This window comes from Globicephala melas, chromosome 9, assembly GCF_963455315.2.
Source record: "Globicephala melas chromosome 9, mGloMel1.2, whole genome shotgun sequence".
Classification (NCBI taxonomy): domain Eukaryota; kingdom Metazoa; phylum Chordata; class Mammalia; order Artiodactyla; family Delphinidae; genus Globicephala; species Globicephala melas.
The window spans coordinates 32,455,926-32,479,174 of NC_083322.1; the positions used below are offsets into that span (position 1 = coordinate 32,455,926).

The following is a 23,249-nucleotide window of genomic DNA, read 5'->3' on the forward strand; positions in this document are numbered from 1 at the left end:
CAGTACAGCACTGTTTATAACAGTTAAAAAAAAAAAATCAAAAACACAAAATCTCCCAGGAAAAAAAATTTAAGAGCTTCATGAAATGAAACACTACATGCCTTTATATGTATGTGTGTGTATACACACATGCATAAATCTGTCTACCTACCTACCTACCCACGTTTACTTTTTCCCTTCAGTTATAAGTCATCTTCTGTCTGGTCTCTCTTTTTCCCCTATAACTACGAGACTACATATTACATAATGAATAATGCCAAATGCAAGCTTTAATATAATTTGCCACTGAGAACTAATTGTTACTACTCTCTCTTATGTTTTACCTCCAGTTCCTTCTTCATATTGTTTTATATAAATTGTGCTTTATGTAAGCATTATAGAAACACAATCACTGTTCAATTACTAGTAACTTTAAACCAAAAAAATAAAATCTAAGAATGCTAGTGACTTTTGGGGCTTTTCTTTGCTTAGCAAGTCCAACTTGTACTTTGGAAAGAAAAGATTTAATAATTACTAAATGCTAAGTTACTCACATGAAGAACTGTAAAATTCCAGAGCAACTAAATTATGACATAAATCTTACTAATATAAACTCTAGATTTTGGATTAATATAGGATTGATTTTTTTCCTATAAAAAACAAGAAAGTAGATTTAAAACAATTATCTTCTAAAATCTTAAAATAATTACATTTGAATATTTCTAAAAGGAACTTTCTGCTAATAGCATTATTGGTATCAACAAAAGAAACTACATTTTCAATTACTTTGCTCCTAAGTGGCTATGATTAAAATGAACGCTTTTTTTTTTTTAACCTTTAAACATACCACTTCACAATTCTTGCAGGATACACTAACCATTATAAATGAAATAAAGAATATCAGATCCTGTGTTTATATGAAACGTACCTGATCTTCATAACCTTCAATTTTTACTGGAGTAAACTGGTCCAAGTTATATTGTGCAAATGCACTAAAAAAGAAAAGGGTCAATTATTTAAAATTACGTATTTAATGTTCTCAAAAAAATCGCAAACAATTCACTGTCAAATAAAAGTCTCCTGCACTGCACATGGCAAGTTAAATAAAAATGTTAATTCTCTACTACTGATCTTATATTAGGTATAAATATTATATAGGTATGGCTTTTTAAAAACCGGTGAATGACATCCAGCTTTCAATGCTTAGCAAAAAAATTAAATCAGTAAATATAATCAGTCCTTTCCTTCAAAACCCTGAAAGTAAAGGTTAGCCACTTATAAGACATATCCAACTATTCAAGTATATACTAACATTTAGTATACAACATACCGGGAAACAGAGTAGGTGCTGTGAGAGATGCAAAGAGTAATTAGATCAAAGGGCTTACAGTTGAATAGGAGCTATGATAAACATAATATAACACAAAGCAGAAAGTACCATAAGAGAATGACCAATAAACATCACAGAGAATATATATTTTTAAAAACTACATTCTGTTGAGGCAAGGGTAAGAAGAAAAGAGAATCAGGGGTGATATCATAATGGAAGTGATACTGAGAAATGGCCTTAAAATAATAGGTAGGCTCTCTCGTCTTGCAGAAATTGGAGGGATGAGAAGAGTAATTCAATTAGAGGGACCAAGATGAGCAAAATACAAGAGGAGAAGATAGGTTAAGTCCAACATCATAGAAAGCACCAAGCTCAATGCCTGGCACATAGCAGGTGTTCAGTTATATTTACTGCCTTCAACTGAAAGGCCCTGCACGATGGAAAAATTACTTCATTTGGGAGGCAAAGCAGAATTACAGAAGCTTTTTGAGAAAAGACAACCGCGAACTACTTCTGAAGATTAATTTGGCAGCAGTGTATATGACAATTGGGTGGTGGAGCAACTAGAGCCAGAAAAGCAGTTGGGCTATCATTAGGCAAACATCCATGTTAGAACAGCTGAGAGTCTGAACGAGGAAATGGTGACGAGATAGATCCAAGAATAAAGCCTCTCTCTACTCTCATATGAGTAAAGAATAATGTATTACATAATTACATAATACATTTGTAGGAAAAACTCTCATAGCACAAAAAAATTACCTAAAAAATAAAGATCACACTGTATTTTATTAAGTCTATAACCTAGGAAATTTCTTCCACTTACTAGGAAAGATACTGAGAATTTTTAAATTTAGGAGTACATCTCTAAATCTAATCTACTTGGAAGCTTTTCAGATTACTCTGGATGGTAACATGTCCACTGAATTTTTAGGTGTTAGCTACTGAATCTCCTCGAGAGAGGAGATTGAGCAAAGCATTACTGATGAGTTAACAGGAGACTAGTAAATGTAAAAACAGCAAAGTAGGATTAAATTCCTAGCTGTCAAATTCCTGACACTGCATGTCAAAAAAAGATGGGGGTAAATATAGAAACATATGGAGGGAAAGGGAGATTTTCTTTATTCATTAAAACTGTAATTTTCTTAGGAATAGCCCCAGCATACCCAGGCAGTTACTATCCCTTAAATGAATTTATCTCAAAAGTATGTTTGAGATTAAAAAGTATTCTAAATCACTTAGAATTTAGGGTTCCCTTTCCAGTAAAAGACATACTTAAATAATAAATTTAGATAGTAATTTGGTCTTGGGTCCTTTACTGCTCATATCAAACCCCGTTCATCTATAATCTGGGAGTGGGGTAAGAACAGGAAATCTGAAAAGAAGACAATGAATATGAAATAAGTAAAACTGTATCTTAAATGCTCAAAGCAAGTTAAACAGGTGACAATTACGCAGTATGGCAGGAAAGGTACTCATTAACCTAGGAGTCAGATTACAGAATATCTAGGTTTTGTTCGAACCCTGATATTAGCTAGTATGGGCCCCACTTACCATATCCACAAAAAAGACGGGTTTGAACTAGATGACTTACTTCCAAGTCCCTTCTAGTTCAGAAAACCTACTCCATTTACCCACTCATCATCCATTTACCTACCCCTCTACCCATGCAAATATTTAGGTGTTAAGCACTCTATTAGACACAGTGAAAACAGTAATTTCTCTGCCCTTGTAGAGTTCTGTAGCCCAATCACCCATTTCTAAGTCACCTGTTCCTGTATTTAGATTTTTTTTTATACCCTTTACCATTAGTCATTCACATCTTATACTTTTCACCATGTGTTTCCACATCATCTCTCTTATTTACTATTTGAATTGCTTTCATCATTTAAACTCAGCTCAAAAACCATCTCTAAATAGAAATTTTAAATTTCTTCCTTTGGGCTCCAAAGGTCTTTGGTATGCCTCTGTATTTTATTTCAGTTGGCCAGAAATTCAACATGTCTGACTCCCCATTGGAAAATCCCTAAGAGGCTTATTTGTCTCATCATCACAGTGAAGTCTGGCATTCATATGTCAGTTGAATAAAAGGCTATTTCTGGATATTTCAAAGTTTTCTAGACTTGAGAGTACCAAGTCTTCAGTATGCCTAATTTTACTATGAAATACACTGAATTTTATGCCCTTCAGTAAAGATGTCCCATTAGAACCACTTTTAAGAATAGCTATGTTTTCCCCCCCTTACAAAAAGATAGGAAGAGGAATTTCTCAAAAATAAATTTAAAATTAAAAGAGTTAAAGCAACAGGAAAAAGGTGGAAGAATGGAGGAAAAGAAGTACACAGAAGGAGCTGTACTTGTATAAAAGAAATTCAGTATCAAAAACTGCAATTGAAGAAGCAATAGGACTATGGCTATGCACTTACTCTGGTGAAACTGCCACTAGGACACATTTTAAATGTTTTTATAATGCTTTCCAAGCTTATGTTATATAGGTCTGGACAGTCTCAATGACAGGTGATACATTATCTTTTGAGGATGAAACCAGGTTTGGAGGTATTTCAGAAGTAATTCAGAACCAAGTCAAGTGAACAATGGGGGTAACAGCATGTTTGTTTGAAAATTATTTCACAGACAGGACACTGTGAACCAGAGTAATATAATTCTAAAGTCAATCAATGATTTAAGGTGTATTTCTGTACTTCACAGATAACTTCAGATGTCTGCAAAATGAATCTGAACAAAGAGTTTTGAGAAATTCTTCTGTACAAAGACCACTACTGAAGTCAACTAAAAGAATCAATTCTTTCTCTTCTTGTTCATCTAGTTAGCAATCACTTACTGAGACTATAACCACATGCAAGAAAACGTGAAGATTCTACTGAAGGTTTTGATGTTTTTTGAGGTCATACTATAAACATCTTGTTTTATCATTAGGTACTAATTTCCTCAAAGACTAATCTCCTTAAAAGATCAGAATATCAGGCATTTAATGTATATACCTCTTGAAACACGGACCAAGACTGTCCCTGAAATTTGGTTCATAATAAAAGAGAAATATAGCTCACATTCCAATTATTTTAAAAAGAACTCCAATTTATTTAAATGTAACAGTCATCAGATAAATACTCCTTTGGACAAATAAAATTTCAATGCTTTCATCATTTTTTATTCAAATGTGTAACTGTTTCATACCACTTATATAATTATGAATATTTTTCTGACCTTCATTAAACTTTACTCTGCAGGGGAAAAACTCTTCTTTCAACAAACAACTTTGTTACAAAGCAGAAACTAACACCATTGTAAAGCAATTATACTCCAATAAAGATGTTAAAAAACAAAAAACAAATGAAGTTTCTCATTTCCTTAACTTTAAAAAAAATTCACTAATTTTTGCACCTACATGAAACAACCCACACATTTATTTACCACAGAGAACTCAGAGGAAAAGGTTACTTTGAAAGTACTGGGGGGGGGGGGGAAGGGGAAGATTGCGTAAGAGTAAAACGCGATCACCTTCCTCCCCACAGATACATCAGAAATACATTTACACGTGGAACACCTCCTACAGAACACCTACTGAACGCTGGCAGAAGACCCCAGACCTCCCAAAAGGCAAGAAACTTCCCACGTACCTGGGTAGGGCAAAAGAAAAAAGAAAAAACAGAGACAAAATAATAGGGACGGGGCTTCCCTGGTGGCGCAGTGGTTGAGAATCTGCCAATGCAGGGAACCCGGGTTCGAGCCCTGGTCTGGGAGGATCCCGCGTGCCGCAGAGCAACTAGGCCCGTGAGCGGGCAGCTACTGGGCCTGCGCGTCTGGAGCCTGTGCTCCGCAACAAGAGAGGCGGCGATAGTGAGAGGCCCGCGCACCGCGATGAGGAGTGGCCCCCGCTTACCGCGGCTGGAGAAAGCCCTCGCACAGAAACGAAGACCCAACACAGCTAATAAACAAATATTAAAGAATAGGGACGGGACCTGCACCAGTGTGAGGGAGCTGTGAAGGAGGAAAGGTTTCCACACACTAGGACGTCCCTTCGTGGGCGTAGACAGCGGGTGGCGGAGGGGGAAAGCTTCGGAGCCGAGGAGGAGAGCACAGCAACAGGGATGCGGAGGGCAAAGCGGAGAGATTCCCGCACGGATGATGGTGCCGACCGGCACTCACCAGCGCCGAGAGGCTTGTCTGCTCACCCACCGGGGCGGGGGTGGGGGTGGGGGCTGGGACCTGAGGCTCGGGCTTTGGTCCGCTCGCAGGGAGAGGACTGGCGGCGTGAACACAGCCTGAAGGGGTTAGTGCACCACAGCTGGCCAGGAGGGAGTCCGGCAGAAAGTCTGGACCTGCCGAAGAGGCAAGACACTTTTTCTTCCCTTTTTGTTTCCTGGTGAGCGATAAGAGGGGATTAAGAGCGCTGCTTAAAGGAGCTCCAGAGACGGGCGCGAGCCGCCGCTAACAGCGCGGACCCCAGAGTTGGGCATGAGACGCTAAGGCTGCTGCTGCCGCCACGAAGAAGCCTGTGTGCAAGTACAGGTCACTATCCACAGTTCCCTTCCGGGGAGACTGTGCAGCCCGCCGCTGCCAGGGTCCCGGGATCCAGGGACAACTTCCCGGGGAGAACGCACGGCGCGCCTCAGGCTGCTGCGACGTCACGCAGGCCTCTGCCGCCGCAGGCCCGCCCCGCACTCAGTGCCCCTCCCTCCCCCCCCCCCCCCCCCCCCCCCGGCCTGAGTGAGCCAGAGCCCCCGAATCAGCGGCTCCTTTAACCCCGTCCTCTCTGAGCGAAGAACAGACGCCCTCAGGCGACCTACATGCAGAGGCGGGTCCAAATCCAAAGCTGAACCCCAGGAGCTGTGCGAACAGAGAAAGGGAAATTTCTCCCAGCAGCCTCAGGAGCAGCGGATTAGGTCTCCACAATCAACTTGATGTACCTGCATCTGTGGAATACCTAAATAGACAACCAATCATCCCAAATTGAGCAGGTGGACTTTTGAGAGCAAGGTTTATTTTTTTCCCCTTTTCCTCTTTTTGTGAGTGTGTATGTTTCTGTGTGAGATTTTGTCTGTATAGCTTTGCTTTCACCATTTGTCCTAGGGTTCTGTCCGTCCGGTTTTTCTTGTTTGTTTTTTACTTTTTTAAAAAATTATTTTTTATTTTAGGAACTTTATTTTATCCTCTTTCTTTCTTTCTGCTTTCTTCCCTTTTATTCTGAGCCGTGTGGATGAAAGGCTCTTGGTGCTGCAGCCAGGAGTCAGTGCTGTGCCTCTGAGGTAGGAGAGCCAACTTCAGGACACTGGTCCACAAGAGACCTCCCAGCTCCACGTAATATCAAACGGCGAAAGTCTCCCAGAGATCTCCATCTCAACACCAACACCCAGCTTCACTCAACGACCAGCAAGCTACAGTGCTGGACACCCTATGCCAAACAACTAGCAGGACAGGAACACAACCCCACCCATTAGCAGAGAGGCTGCCTAAAATCATAATAAGGCCACAGACACCCCAAAACACACCACCAGACGGGGACCTGCCCACCAGAAAGACAAGATCCAGCCTTCTCCACCAGAACACAGGCACTAGTCCCCTCCACCAGGAAGCCTACACAACCCACTGAACCAACTTTAGCCACTGGGGACAGACACCAAAAACAACGGGAACTACGAACCTGCAGCCTGCAAAAAGGAGACCCCAAACACAGTAAGATAAGCAAAATGAGGAGACAGAAAAACACACAAGCAGATGAAGGAGCAAGGCAAAAACCCACCAGACCTAACAAATGAGGAGGAAATAGTCTACCTGAAAAAGAATTCAGACTAATGATAGTAAAGATGATCCAAAATCTTGGAAATAGAATAGAGAAAATGCAAGAAACATTTAACAAGGACCTAGAAGAACTAAAGAGGAAACAAGCAACGATGAACAACACAATAAATGAAAATACTGTTGTTACAAGTTCATAAACATTGTATGTTTTCTTTACTTCCGTAAGACTTTTGTCAACATGCTATATGCTTTTGTAAAGAAAACTAATTTTAGTTGGGTATATAAATAACTTAAAAAGGTTTAAAGAACTTAGGAATAAGAGGCCATTCACCCAGAAACTAATAACTAAAGTCAAAGATATCAAGTAAACTGATTTTTATTATGTACTTTAATATAATACTTAATGGGTGGAAGCAACCCGACTGTCCACTGACATGTGAATGGATAAACAAAATGTGGTGTATATATATATATGTATATAAACACACACATACACATTCGGTGTTAAAAAGGAAGGAAATTCTAACACATGCTCCAACATAAATGAACTTTGAAGACATTCTGCTAAGTAAAATAAACCAGTCACAAAAGGACAAATACTGTATGACTCCACTTCATACATTAAATAGAATGATGGTTCACAAGGGCTAGGAGGAGGGGAGAATGGGAAATTACTGCTTAAAGGGTATGGAGTTTCAGTTTGGGAAAATAAAAAGTTCTGGAGATGGATGGTGGTGATGGTTACAGAAATATGTGTATGTGTTTAATGCCAAGGAACTGTGTGCCTAAAAATGGTTAAAACGTTAAACTTCATATTAAGTATATTTTCCCCACAATAAAAAATAAATACAAATTGCTATTAAAAGATAAAAGTGGGCTTCCCTGGTGGCGCAGCGGTTTAGAATCTGCCTGCTAATGCAGGGGACATGGGTTCAAGCCCTGGTCTGGGAGGATCCCACTTGCCACGGAACAACTAGGCCACAACTACTGAGCCTGTGCGTCTGGAGCCTGTGCTCTGCAGCTGGAGAGGCTGCGATAGTGAGAGGCCTGCGTACCGCGATGAAGAGTGGCCCCCGCCTGCCACAACTGAAGAAAGCCCTGCCATAGAAATGAAGACCCAACACAGCAAAGATAAATAAATTAATAAATTCCTACCCCCAACATCTTCTTAAAAAAAAGATAAAAGGACATAAAAGACCCCTAATAGCCAAAACAATCTTGAGAAAGAAGAACGGAGCTGGAGCAATCATGTTCCCAGACTTGACTTATACTATGAAGCTACAGTAATCAAAACAGTATGGTGCTGACACAAAAACAGATACATAGATCAATGGAACAGAATAGAGAATCCAGAAATAAACCCACACACTTATGGTCAATTAATCTATGACCAAGAAGGCAAGAATATAAAATGGAAAAAAGACAGTCTCTTCCATAAGTGGTGCTGGGAAAACTGGACAGCTACATGTAAAAGAATGAAGTTAGAACACTCCCTAACACCATACACAAAAATAAACTCAAAATGGATTAGAGACCTAAATTTAAGACCAGACACTATAAAACTCTTAGAGGAAAACATAGGAAGAACACTCTATGACATAAATCACAGCAAGATCTTTTCTGATCCACCTCCTAGAGTAATGGAAATAAAAACAAAAATAAACAAATGGGACCTAATGAAACTTCAAAGCTTTTGCACAGCAAAGGAAACCATAAACAAGACAAAAAGACAACCCTCAGAATGGGAGAAAATAGTTGCAAACGAATCAACGGACAAAGGATTAATCTCCAAAATATATAAACAGCATGTGCAGCTCAATATTAAAGAAACAAACAACCCAATCCAAAAATGGGCAGAAGACCTAAATAAACATTTCTCCAAAGAAGACATACAGATGGCCAAGAAACACATGAAAAGCTGCTCAACATCACTAATTATTAGAGAAATGCAAATCAAAACTACAATGAGGTATCACCTCACACAGGTTAAAATGGGCATCATCAGAAAATCTACAAACAACAAATGCTGGAGAGGGTGTGGAGAAAAGGGAACCCTCTTGCACTGCTGGTGGGAATGTAAATTGATACAATCACTATGGAGAACAGTATGGAGATTCCTTAAAAAACTAAAAATAGAATTACCATATGATCCAGCAATCCCACTACTGGGCATATACCCAGAGAAAACCATAATTCAAAAAGACACATGCACCCAATGTTCATTGCAGCACTATTTACAATAGCCAGGCCATGGAAGCAACCTAAATGCCCATCGACAGACGAATGGATAAAGAAGATGTGGTACATATATGCAATGGAATATTACTCTGCCATAAAAAGGAACAAAATTGAGTCATTTATTGAGACATGGATGGATCTAGAGACTGTCATACAGAGTGAAGTAAGTCAGAAAGAGAAAAACAAATATCGTATATTAACGCATATATGTGAAACATAGAAAAATGGTACAGATGAACCAGTTTGCAGGGCAGAAATTGAGACACACATGTAGAGAACAAATGTACGGATGCCAAGGGGGGAAAGCAGCGGGGGGGTGGGGTGTGTGTGATGAATTGGGCGATTGGGATTGACATGTATACACTGATGTGTATAAAACTGATGACTAATAAGAACCTGCTGTATAAAAAAATAAATAAAATTTTAAAAAAGACCTAAATGTAAGACTGGAAACCATAAAACTCCTAGAGAAAAACACAGACAACACTCTTTTACATAAATCGTAGCAATATTTTTTTGAATCCATCTCCTAAAGCAAAGGAGATAAAGGGACCTAATTAAACATAAATGCTTTTGCACAAAACAGGAAACCATCAACAAAACAAAAAGACAAAATGAACAGGAGAAAATATTTGCAAATGATACGACTGATAAGGAATTAATATCCAGAATAAATAGTTCATACAGTTCAACAGCAAAAAGACAAACATAGACATTTTTCCAAAAAGGACATACAGATGGCCAACAGGCACATGAAAAAATGCTCAACATTGCTAATCGTTAGGGAAATGCAAATCAAAACCACAGTGAGATACCACCACACACCTGTCAGAATGGGTATCATCAAAAAGAACACAAATAACAAATGCTGGAGAGGACGTGGAGAAAAGGGAACCGTCCTACACTGTTGGTGGGAATGTACATTGGTGCAGCCACTGTGGGAAACAGTATGGAGGTTTCTCAAAAAACTAAAAATAAAACTAGCACATGACCCAGCAATTCCACTCCTAGGTATATATTGGAAGAAAATAAAAACAATACTTCAAAAAGATACATGCACCCCAATGTTTGTAGCAGCATTATTTACAATTGCCAAGATATGGAAGCAACCTAAGTGGCCATCAACAGATTAATGGATAAAGAAGAAGTGGTAAATATATACAATGGAATACTACTTAGCCGTAAAATAGAATGAAATTTTGCCATTTACGACAACATGCGTGGACCTGGAGGGCATTATGCTAAGTGAAATAAGTCAGAGAAAGACAAATACTGTATATCACCTATATATGAAATCTAAGAATACAACAAACTAGTGAATATAACAAAACAGAAACAGACTCACAGGTATAGAGAACTAGTGGTTACCAGTGGGGAGAGGGAAGGGGGGAGGGGCAAGATAAGGGTAGGGGATTAAGAAATACAAACTATTATGTACAGTATAAAATAAATAAGCTACAAGGATGTATTGTACAACACAGGGAATATAGCCAGTATTTTGCAGTAACTATTAATGGAATATAACTTTAAAAAATTGTGAATCACTATGTTGTATACCTATAACATATGTAATATTGTACATCAACTATACTTCAATTTAAAAATGGGAAAAAAATAACAGGAATTTAAATCAGAAGCAAAATCAGGTATGTCTAGAAGTCTGTTGAACCTCTACCTTCATTAGGATTAACAAATTTACTCAATAAAGCCTTACAAACATTACAAAAATAGAATTAGAGCAAATTTCCCCCATCAGTCAGAACTTCACATTTTGGGTACTACACTAAGATGAAAGTAGGTGACTGGATGATACTGAACACTCTTTGTAAGGCACCTAAACGTTTAATCTCCTCATTTTCAAATGAGTAATGGAGTCCATTAGCCTAAAATACAGTTCCACAGGCCTTATTTAGGGAGGTGAGAGAGGGAAAGAGAACCAATTATTTCTCTGCAATCTTAAGATAGTTGTGGCAAGTCATGATTGTGGTCATTGGTCCAAAGATGATGTACTAGGATTTAGAACTGCTTAGTTCTTTGAATCACTCACAAATCTCATAAATACTTATTAAGTAAATATGTGTCAGATACTATGTTAGGTATTTATGGATGAATAAAATAAGCTCCTAACCCTCAAAAATCTATTTCTTTTTACTGAAGTACAGTTCATTTACAATATTTCAGGTGTACAGCAAAGTGATTCAGTTATACATACATATATATATTCTTTTTCAGACTTTTTTTCCATTATAGCTTATTACAAGATACTGAATATAGTTCCTTGTGCTATACAGTAGGTCCTTCTCAAAAATAATTAGGATCAAGCATTTAACAGAAAGTAAAACCTGCATAAAATTTAAAGTATCACAATTTCACAAATCAAAGTTTTTAAAATAATTTTATCCAACTTTGCAAATGTCAAAATACAGTATTGAGTATATAAGCCACTGCCAAACACATAATAAATAGAGAATTTCATGTTATAATTGTGTCTCTATATCCTGTGATGAAAAATATTTCTCCTCTAACCTAGTACATACATATTATTACATATATTTGAACTTGATGTGCAAATATCTATTTCATGGATTAGTACCTAAAAACCACTTGTAAAATATTTTTTCCCATGTCACTTTAATTATGTTAATATAATGCATAATACTTACTGGGCCGCTCCTTCCCTGAGAAGATTATCATTATTAAGCAGTAACCGAACATCTGCAAAACAAACATTATTTTTTCTATATTACTATCTTCCTATATTTGAAATTTCTATGGAATGAATTTAGGTTATTTTAGTCATGTGTCAGTATCCTACCCACCCCCCAAAACATATGGGAGATCAAAATATCACTGTGATGACCAAAGTAACCACAAAAACATATCATGGTATTAATAAAAAAAGAAAAGATTTTGGTAAGGAAATAGCAGATAGAATGAGATAAAAATATATGTTATTTCATACTCTTAATAGTCAATGCAGGCAGACTATAACATGTCTCCAAAGAACTAAAGTGGAGATAAGCTACACCAAAAAGATGGTGTCATAAGATCTGCCGAAGACTGAGCACTATGCCTCTCAGTCTGACAATACTATCATGAGTTTCAAATGAATTTGCTCTATGGAAAAAGTGATTAAACAAGAAACAGCTTGTGAATGCAGTACAGATGTAGGCATTTTGTTTCTCAGACAGCTCATGTTCAACAACAGATGAATGTGTTGAGTTAGATATGGATAACTACTTTATTTGATTTAGTAATCTCACTTTGGTTTTGATTCTTAACTCTGTCCTAACTTCAGTCTCAACTATGTAGACACGTGCCTTTTAATCATTAAAACACAACTTTAAAACTACAATTTTAATTGGAAAAAAAATCACATAATTTCACCAACAAACAAAGAAAATTCTACTCTAGTCTTGATGTATTTTCTTTCATTATTTTCCCTATACACTTGGCTGTTTTACATAATTGCTATCATAAAGTACATATAATAAAGTATCCTAATTTTTTTCATTAAATGAAAATAACACAAATAACTTAAGTACCTTCTATTAAGAAACTGGTTAAATGTAACATAAACAGACAATAGTTCTTATAAATAGTGTAAAATTGGGCATCCAATAGAAATAATGTAGATAGGTATTTATCAACTTGGAAATATATACATAATATAATAAACAAGAAGGGGGAAACCCAGCATGTACAGTATGATATTTATGCAATGTTATATATATGTGTCTAAACTGAGAAATGTTGGAAGTATTTCATTCAAACAGTGGAGAAGAGAGGGTAGAATTTTGTGTGATTCTTAGATTCTTTTTTGCTCTTTGGAAATTTTAGAATATGAATCATTTTTACAAAAATAATAAAGCTATTCCAAAAAAAAATATTGCCTATTCACATACCTCTTTTTAGCAGTAAGTCCCAATTTAAAAAACAGTATCTGGCTAACCACTAAAATAATACTAATTTGATTTCTAAATTAACTGATTTTAAACAATGGAAGCTTCTGCCTAAAAAATTAAAACACAGACATTTACAATTATAGGTATTCTTATCTCACAAAGTAAACTGGGAATTCGATTTGATAAATACGATTATTGTATCTTCAATATTTAAAGCATAATCATTAACAGCAGTATTGCATGGTAGGTAGTATATCTTTTTCAGTTCTACCTAAATGGGAAAATAATTTAAAAGCAACGTCTACATGATCCAGTTATCTTTACTCTGGAAAAAAAGTCCAAACTTCTATCATATGAAGAATACAGTGAAAGAAATAGAGAATAATTTGAATAAAATAAAAACTACTCTTAAGAAGGGATGTGGTTTCAAGTCAGACCACACATCAGAACAATGCATGGGTGGGAGTCTTAATAAAAAATTTTTAAAAAGTATACATTTCAGAGCTCCAGCCCAGATAACACATCAGTTCCTGAGAATGAAGACCAGAAATCTATGTTTTAATGATTCTTACATAGCCAATCTAGGAAATAGCATTTGGGAACCACTGATCTGACAAGATTTTATGACTCTGAAATTCTAAAATTTGTGGCGTCAATGGAATCATTCTGATGTTAATATTATCAACAAAAATAGCATGAAAATAACCAAATGCATATGAGATTTCCCCATCAAATACTTAACTCCTTTCTCACTCTAAAATACTCCCTCATTTAAAACTTACATATATATTCCCATTTCCATTCCACAGTTCCAGCCCAGGTCTACTGAATGGCTCATCCTGAATGCCCAAGTCCTTATCCAAAATGCCTACTGTACGTCAACACAGAACATATCAACTCAACATCAATTTCCAATGAGACTTAGAAAAGCAATTTCTGGGACTCATACATTCTTTCAGGGTCTTTCTGATTAACAAATCTGTTGGGCATTTAATTCAGGGTAAGAATAGTAAGTGAAAATCTTTTCTTAGAATTATAATTTATTCCTGGCTCTATAAATTGCACAGGAGTTTGGGGGCTACTGACTTTAGCACAGTTTCCCCATTATCAATTTAAGTGAAATGCCAACTTTTGACCCTATGGAGAAAAGACTATCTTCTTTAATGCCCCAACCATCAAACGTATTAACCTGTATTTAGGTTATAAAGGCTGAATATTAAAACAGAAGTTAAACCCTATAGGAAGAAGAAATACTTCTGAATTCTCCCCAATTTCCCAATTCATTGCTTCAGATTTTACGGTTATCTTGAAAGGAAGAATATTTTAACTTCCAGATTTTTCACAATATAGACTGCCATTCTTCCTCTAAGTGTAGCTCAGTGGTTAAAATTTTAAATGTATAAAAATTACCTATGTAACTGTATGTACTAAATCATATATTAATCTTGTTTGTGGATGATTTAAGGGATTTTCTAGGGTATTTTAACTTTATACAATTTTTGCCTCATTTTTTGACTTTCAAACCTAATCTTTTCTGAGGTGAAATTCCATTATATCTTATACTATGAATGAAAATGAGAGATTAAACTTCTCAAAAAACAGGTTTAAATAGCTTACTCTGGAGTAAAATGTTTAAAAAATGAAACTGAAGAGCACTGTATAAATTAGTTTTAATTTAAGACATAGTGAAAGCCAAATATATATGAAGTAGAAATTACACATTTAAAGTACTTGTGGTAGATTATTCTTAAAACTGCTTTTAAAAAGTTTTGTATAGGGCTTCCCTGGTGGCACAGTGGTTAACAGTCCGCCTGCCAATGCAGGGGACGTGGGATCATGCCGCGGAGCGGCTGGGTCCGTGAGCCATGGCCACTGAGCCTGCGTGTCCGGAGCCTGTGCTCCGCAATGGGAGAGGCCACAACAGTGAGAGGCCCATGTACCGCAAAAAAAAAGTTTTGTATAAAAATCACTACAGGTCATTTTCTGCACAACTATTTCAACCACTTCATTCTGTTAAAGAGGAGCTATTGTTACAACTTTTACAGCAACCAGGAGACTATGTTGTATTTAAATTTCTCATCTATGGGTGAGTAATTATAAAACTGTTTGCCAGTGAGGTGTGAGGTTTAAAGAAAGGTATACTGTGAACTGATTTATGAGATATAATTTAAATAACAAATTGTTTTTACATGTGATGTCATCTTCTAAGCCCAGGAAACAAGCACAGTGAAACAATGTTCCTCCCTTCTTCTTTGGCTGTTCCTATTAATCAAGTAGGCTTTTCTTTAAAAGAAACATAAAAAATGTATTTCGCAACTCCAAAAAAAAATTAAAATTAAAATTAAAATTTTCTTGTCTTTTAAAATGATTTAATGTTATTCTTTAAGAGGGTTAAAATTTACAAACATAATTATCATATGTCATAAACACATTATATTCTCGACCTTACAAAATCCAGATTGACAAAAATTTTCACTGTAATTCAGAAAATACAGATTTTTCTACCCGCTCCCCTTAACTTAGTTACTTTGGTTATGTAACTTATTCTTTAAAAAAGGAGTGCTTGACATATCAAGGCGTAAGTGTTATGAATTAAACACTCACCATTAAACACCTCATTAAATTCTCCAGGAGGGGCATGAATGATGAATTTTGCTGCTATACGCACCTAAAACAGAAACAAAGATATAAATGTTCCACAGCATAGGCCTCTGCTAAAACAACCAAAAACCATGCAAAATTAAAATACTTCAAAGTTCTACTGAAAATGGCTTAAGAAGATTTTAAAGACAGTGACAGTTTTTCACTCAAACACCCTAAGTTTATTACTGTTTTAATCATTTAATATAATCACAATGCATAGACTGAATGCAGATAAAATACGTATAACTAATGCATTTAAGGATTCAAAGCTGCCTACATATAAATATTTTCTTATAAGCAAATTTTTCTTTTAAACTAAAATGGAAAGGAATGATCCATCAAGAAAATCTCTATGTGTGAGGAAATAAGATGCATTTAGGTACTATGAAGAAAATATATTGTGTGTCCATACAGTCACAAATGTGCATGTCTATAAAGTCACAAATTAGTTTAAAAAAATGTAGAAAGGAAGAGGAGAAGAAAGGTCTAAATTCAAAATGTTTTCAACATGAGATTTGACTAGATCTTAGGAAATTTTAGTTCAAAAATAAGTGAGAGACAAAATATCAACAGGTATACTGACAGGTATATTTTAAGAGAATAAAGGCTATATTAAAGAGATTAATCACTAATGACTATATATGAGAGTTTGATGACATGCCCAATACTATAATTTAGTGAAGAAGTTCTGAGTATTTATAATAGTTTTCCAACCACTATACAATAGCCTCCAACTCAGCTGATCAGTGATCTTGTCAGAAATGGACATTCATGAGCCCTACCCAACCAAATGAATTAGATTCTGGAAATGAGGCCCAGAAAACACTACAAACAAGCTTTCCAGGTGATTTTTAAAATACACATCCAAGTATTCACTGAATTAAGGGACCACACATGACAAAAACAAAAGCTTTATTTCATATTGTCCACTTTACTAGCACTGTCGCTGCTCTGATGTAGAAACTAAAAATAATGGAAAAGGAAATAGTTATATATGTTTGCGTATATATGTTCTATGTGTGTGTGCATGCATCTAAGTACACATATGGTTTTCAGAGGAGAGACACAGATGAAAAAGGTATTTACAGTTAAAAAGATGTTCCTAGCTAGAGGCCACATATGTGACAAGGCCAGTTAGAAAACTGTTAATTTAAAACAAAAAGAAAAGCTTTTGTAGTCTGGAACACCAAAAAGTCTGAAGCAAAACCTACGACTGTTGTTGGATACCACCGAGAGATTACACTGATGAAGATGATAACAAAAATGGGATTATTTAAATTAGTGTTTACCAAGTACTTTACACGGATTATGTCATTTACTCTTCAGTCATCAGCTGAATATACTGAATATACACTTTATTTACTACATTATGCTGCTTCTCAGATTTAAAACAGTTTTCTTGAATGGGTAAAATGCTCCCACCAAAAGATGAACAGGGCAGAATGTGACAGGGTGGCCACCAACAAACTGCCAAAGTATAAACATTTTTTGGTATTTAAAATGTCAATAGCAGCAACTTAAGGGAAATAAATTCTTCCCAAGACAGAAAAAACCAGAGTTCACTCAAAAAGAAGTATGTAACCTGAATAGTCCTAGATCTACTAAAGAAAGTGAGTTTGTTGTTAAAAGCATTCCAACAAATAAAACTTCAGGTTTTCTTATAACAGGCATTTATGGAAGAAATATTACCAATTCTCCACAAATTATTCCAGAAAACAGAATTGAAGAAACTTCCAACTTATTTTAAGAGAATAGCATTATCCTATACCAAAGACTAAAATACTACAAGAAACACAACTCACAGACCAAAACCTTTCATAAACACAGAAGCAAAAATCTTCAATAAAGTATTAGCAAATTGAATCCAACTATATAGAAAGGATAACACATCATGACCAAGTGGAATTTTTCCTAGAAATGTAGGGCTGTTTCACTATTTGAAAAGCAATTCACAATATAAACTGATTAAAGATGAAAAACCAAAATCACCTCAATAGACGCAGAAAAATTATTTAATAACATTCAACAACCAATCATGATAAAAAAACTCTTAGAAAACTAAAAAGACAATGTCTTTAATTTGATAAAAGGTATTTACAAAAAAGCCTATAGCTAACATGATCCTTAATGGTCATGACTGAACGCTTCCCCCTAACATCAGGTAAGAATGTCTGTTCTCATCCCTCCTGTTCAACATCACACTGAGATCTTAGTGTAATAAGGTAAGAAAAACAAATGAAAGTCATTTCATAAATAAAATAAAACTTTCTACTTGAGGGCAACATGATTGTTTACAATGAAAAATCCCAAGGAATCTTAAACAAACAAACAAAACTACCCAATAACCTATAAAACTTAGGTACAAATCTAACAAAATATGTACAGGACTAATATCCTGAAAACTACACAAAACTGATGAAAGAAACCAAAGAAGATCTAAATAAATGGAGAGACATGTATGATCACGGATTGGAAGGCTCCTTATTGTAAAGATAACAATTTTTCCCAAACTATGATACAGATTCAATGAAGGCCCAATCAAAATCCAAGCAGGATTTTTTGGATACACATCAACAAGCTGATTCTAACATTGATGTTTCCTATATTATTATTTTTCTATGTTTGAAGAATGCAATGAATGCAGGCTATTTTGGCCATGTATCAAGATTAACACTCCCTCCCCGCAAATGCAAGCAAGATCAAGAAATCACTCTGATGCCCAGAACAACCATAAACACACACATGAACACACACCATGGCATTAAAAAAAAGATTTTGGTTAGGAAATGAGAGGGAATGAATATTATTTCACACCCTTAGCAGTAAATGCGAAGTAGCAATGGCAAATGAACTAGAATAGCCAAAATAATTTTGAAAAAGAACAAAGTTGGAGAATTCACACTACCTAATCTTAATATAAAGCTACAGTCATATATGGATCATAATGGAATAGAAGAGAGAGCCCAGAAATAAACCCACACACCTACGGTCGATTAATCTTTGACAAAGGAGGTAAGAATATACAATGGAGAAAAGGCAGTCTCTTCAGCAAGTGGTGTTGGGAAAGCAGGACAGCCACATGTAAATCAGTGAAGTTAGACCACTCCCTCACATCAAACACAAATATAAACTCAAAATGGCTTAAAGATTTAAATATAAGACATGACACCATAAAACTCCTGGAAGAGAACATAGGCAAAACATTCTCTGACATAAATCATACCAATGTTTTCTTAGGTGAGTCTCCCAAGACAAAAGAAATAAAAGCAAAAATAAACAAATGGGACCTAATCAAACTTTTAAGCTTTTGCATGCAAAGGAAACCATAAACAAAATGAAAAGACAAACTCGGAGAAAATATTTGCAAACGATGTGACCAGTAAGGGCTTCATTTCCAAAATATACAGACAGCTCATACAACTCAATAACAAAAATACAAACAACCCAATCAAAAAATGGGCAGGAAACCTAAACAGACATTTCTCAAAAAAAGACATATAGATGGCGAATACGCACATGAAAAGACACTCAACATCGCTAATTATCAGAGAAATGCAAATCAAAATTACAATGAGTTACCACCTCACCTCAGTCAGAATGGCCATCGTTAGAAAAATCTACAAATAATACAGGCTGGAGAGGGTGTGGAGAAAAGGGAACCCTCCTACACTGTCGGTGGGACTGTAAATTGATGCAGCCACTATGGAAAACAGGATGGAAGTTCCCCAAAAAAACTAAAAATAAAGTTGCCATATGATCCAGCAATCCCACTCCTGGGCATATATCTGGACAAAACTATAATTTGAAAAGATACATGCACCCCAGTGTTAACAGTAGCACTATTTACAACAGCCAAGACATGGAAAAAACCTAAATGTCCATCAACAGATGAATGGATAAAGAAGATGTGGTGCGTGTGTGTACATATATACATATACACACACACGCGCGTGCGCACATACACACGGAATACTACCCAACCATAAAAAAGAATGAAATAATGCCATTTGCAGCAACATGGATGGACCTAGAGATTATCATAATACGTGAAGGAAGTCAGAAAGAGAAAGACAAATACCATATGATATCACTTATATCTAAGTGAAATTAAAGTGAAACCATAAATCTTAAAGTAGTATCTAAAATATGACACACAAATGAACTTATCTACGAAACAGAAACAGATTCACAGACATAGAGAACAGACTTGTTTTGTGGTTGCCAAGGGGGAGGCGGAGAGGGGAAGGGATGGATTGGGAGTTTGGGATTAGCAGATACAAACTATTATATACAGAATAGATAAACAACAAGGTCTTACTGTATAGCACAGGGAACTATATTCAGTATCCTGTAATAAACCATAATGAAAAAGAAAATAATAAAATAAAAAGTAAAAAACAAAAAAAGCTATAGTCATCAAGACAGAGGGATAGATAATGAATGGAACAGAACTGAGTCAAAAAATATACCCTGCATACATATCGCCAAATGATTTTTGACAAAGGTGCAAAGGCAATGCAATGTTTAAAGAATATCTTTTCAACAAATGATATCCAAACAATTAGATATCCATGAGCAAAAAATAAACTGCAATCTAAACCTTACCCCTTACCAAACAAATTACCTCAAAATGGATTATAGCTCTAAATGTAAAATATAAAACAACAAAAAATTAAAAGGAAACAGAAGAAAACCTTCATGACCTGGGGTTAGGCCAAAAGTTATTAGACATGATACTGAAACCATGACCCATTAAAAAAACTGATAAACTGGACTTCATTGAAATTAAAAACTTATGCTCCATTACAGACATTGTTAAAAGAATGAAAAGACAGCTACAAACTGGAGAAAATATCAGCAAATCACATATCCAATAAAGAATTTGTATCTAGAACATATACTATCAAAACTCAACAGTAAGAAAACAGTGAACAAAAGACTTGAACACACTTCACCAAAAAGGATATGCAGAAGACAGATACATGCACAAAAGGATGTGTAATATCATTAATCATTTAGGAAATCAATATTAAAATCATAAAATACCGCTATATACCTAATAGAACGGCTAAAATAAAGAAGATTGATAATACCAATGTGAAACAACTGAAGCTCTAATACATTTCTGTGGCAATGCAAAATGGTACAATTGGTACCGAAAACAGTTTAGCAATTTCTTATAAACACACACCATATGACACAACAATCCCACTTCCAGGTATCTACCCTATGTTCCCACAAAAATCGATTGAAAATTGTTCAAAACTAGAAACAATCCACAACCTAAATGTCCACCTATGGGTGAATGGATAAACAATAATGTGTCTATGCAATGGAATACTACTCAGCAATGAAAAGGGACAAACTATGAATACATGCAACAACTTGGATGAATCTCAAAAGCCTTATGCTGAATGAAAGAAACCATTCTCAGATGGTTACATGGCAATGATATAAGATACCATTTACATGCCATTCTCCAATAAACAATATTTTATAGCAATGGAGAACAGATCAATGGCTGCCAGGGGCAGGGAGGAGGAGTGGGGATGGGTGTGAACGCAATGGGAGAAATGAGGGAAAGGAAGAAAATTGGAGAGTTTTGGGGGGTGATGGAATTACTCCATATCTCGATTTTGGTAATGGTTACATGCATCTATACATGTGTTGAAAGTCATAAAAAAAAAAGAGAAGGGGGTATTTTACGATACGTTAATTAAAAATATATATTTCATGTGTTTTCAAAATTATTTTCTTCTGGGCTTCCTGGTGGCGCAGTAGTTAAGAATCCGCCTGCCAATGCAGGGGACACGGGTTCAATCCCTGGTCCAGGAAGATCCCACATGCTGTGGAGCAACTAAGCCTGTGCACCACAACTACTGAGCCTGCACTCTAGAGCCTGCAAGCCACAACTACTGAGCCTGAGTGCCACAACTACTGAGCCTGCACTCTAGAGCCTGCAAGCCACAACTACTGAGCCTGAGTGCCACAACTACTGAAGCCCACGTACCTAGAGCCCATGTTCCGCAACGAGAAGCCACCGCAACAAGAAGCCCACACACCGCAACTAAGAGCAGCCCCCACTCGTCCCAACTAGAGAAACCTGCGCGCAGCAACAAAGACCCAATACAGCCAAAAAAAAAAATACATTTATAAAAAAAATTATTTTCTTCTAAACTGTTTAAAAGTATTATTAAAATCAAAAATGAAAATATAAAAAATAAATGATTTTTAAAAGGCAAGGGTGGAGTTGGGAATGGAAGACAGTCATACTAAATATACACTGGCATCTATTATGTTTCCATAAAATGTCTTAATTTCCTTTGTTCCCTTATTCCTCCTTCTCTTCTACTGGGGTAAATGTTAGAAAGCATTTAAAACAAAGTCTTAATCACTACCACAGGCAACAAATAAAAATTGTGGTAACCTGTTGATGAATTTATCAAATATTTCTTTTGGAAACTTTTAGAATTTTGAGGAAATTGTTTTTAACACTTCTAATGACTTACACCCTACCAATAAAACTGAAAAAATTAAAGTACTGATAGCAAGCAGTATATATATATGTGTATATATATATATACACACACACACACACACATACATATATATATATATACAGTATAGCATATTTAGTGATATGATTAACTGTTGAGCTTTAAATTTTTTAGTTGTTTCAAAAAAAGGTACATATCATTTAGACTTTTAGTCAGTTCTATTTTGGGTTTTCACCTAGAAAGCAAAAATGCTCTATAGTTTTATCTTACAGACTTGTTTGCCCTTACTATTGCACAAAATGCATACAGTAACCAAAAAGAGTTAAGACTGCTCACAATATCCAAAATGAATGGTGGGTCAAAAGAAGTGCCACTGAGGGTTGAGAAGTCATGGGAGCTGTCTGGCTGAGAACCCAAAACACAACTTGGACTTTACCAGCTATGCCTGAAGTATCTTAATCTGGTCTTTGTGAATTTCACAAGCTAAGAAGAATCTGTTTTTTGGATTTCTCAGGTGCTGAAGAAAAGAAAGTGTCCACCACAGCAAAGGCTTAATTGTCTTCCTGCGAAACTGTTCAATCATCTGGGTATTTTCTAAACACTGCTACAGACTGAACACTCCCCTACATCCATCCTTCCTAGCAGACATTTTTTTAATTTTAAAAATTATTTATTCTAGCCACTTCCAAATCCAAGAAAGAAAAAAGGTTACACAAGTTAACACATATGGAGCTATACTCAATTTACCCCTGGGAATACTATCATTTTTCTGGATGAGCCCAGTGAATTATTAGATACATCCCTAAGGCCCACAGCAAAATCTCCTGCATTAACCACCATCTTCCTCCACGTGATATTATTCGAAGTCAAGTCCTTCTAAATTGGAGCAGGATTCAGGAAA

The 23,249-nt window shown here is 35.9% G+C and overlaps 1 protein-coding gene across 1 annotated transcript in view; it reads right to left on the minus strand.

Annotated features, from left to right (window-relative positions):
* CAPZA2 (capping actin protein of muscle Z-line subunit alpha 2) overlaps positions 1-23,249 on the minus strand; it is a 57,091-nt gene that overhangs the window by 15,729 nt on the left and 18,113 nt on the right. The window contains exons 2-4 of the mRNA XM_030857620.3: positions 15,813-15,876; positions 11,967-12,018; positions 908-971 (exon numbers count right to left, since the gene is read on the minus strand). Of these exons, the coding sequence (XP_030713480.1) occupies positions 908-971; positions 11,967-12,018; positions 15,813-15,876 (180 nt within the window). The remainder of the gene's footprint in view (positions 1-907; positions 972-11,966; positions 12,019-15,812; positions 15,877-23,249) is intronic.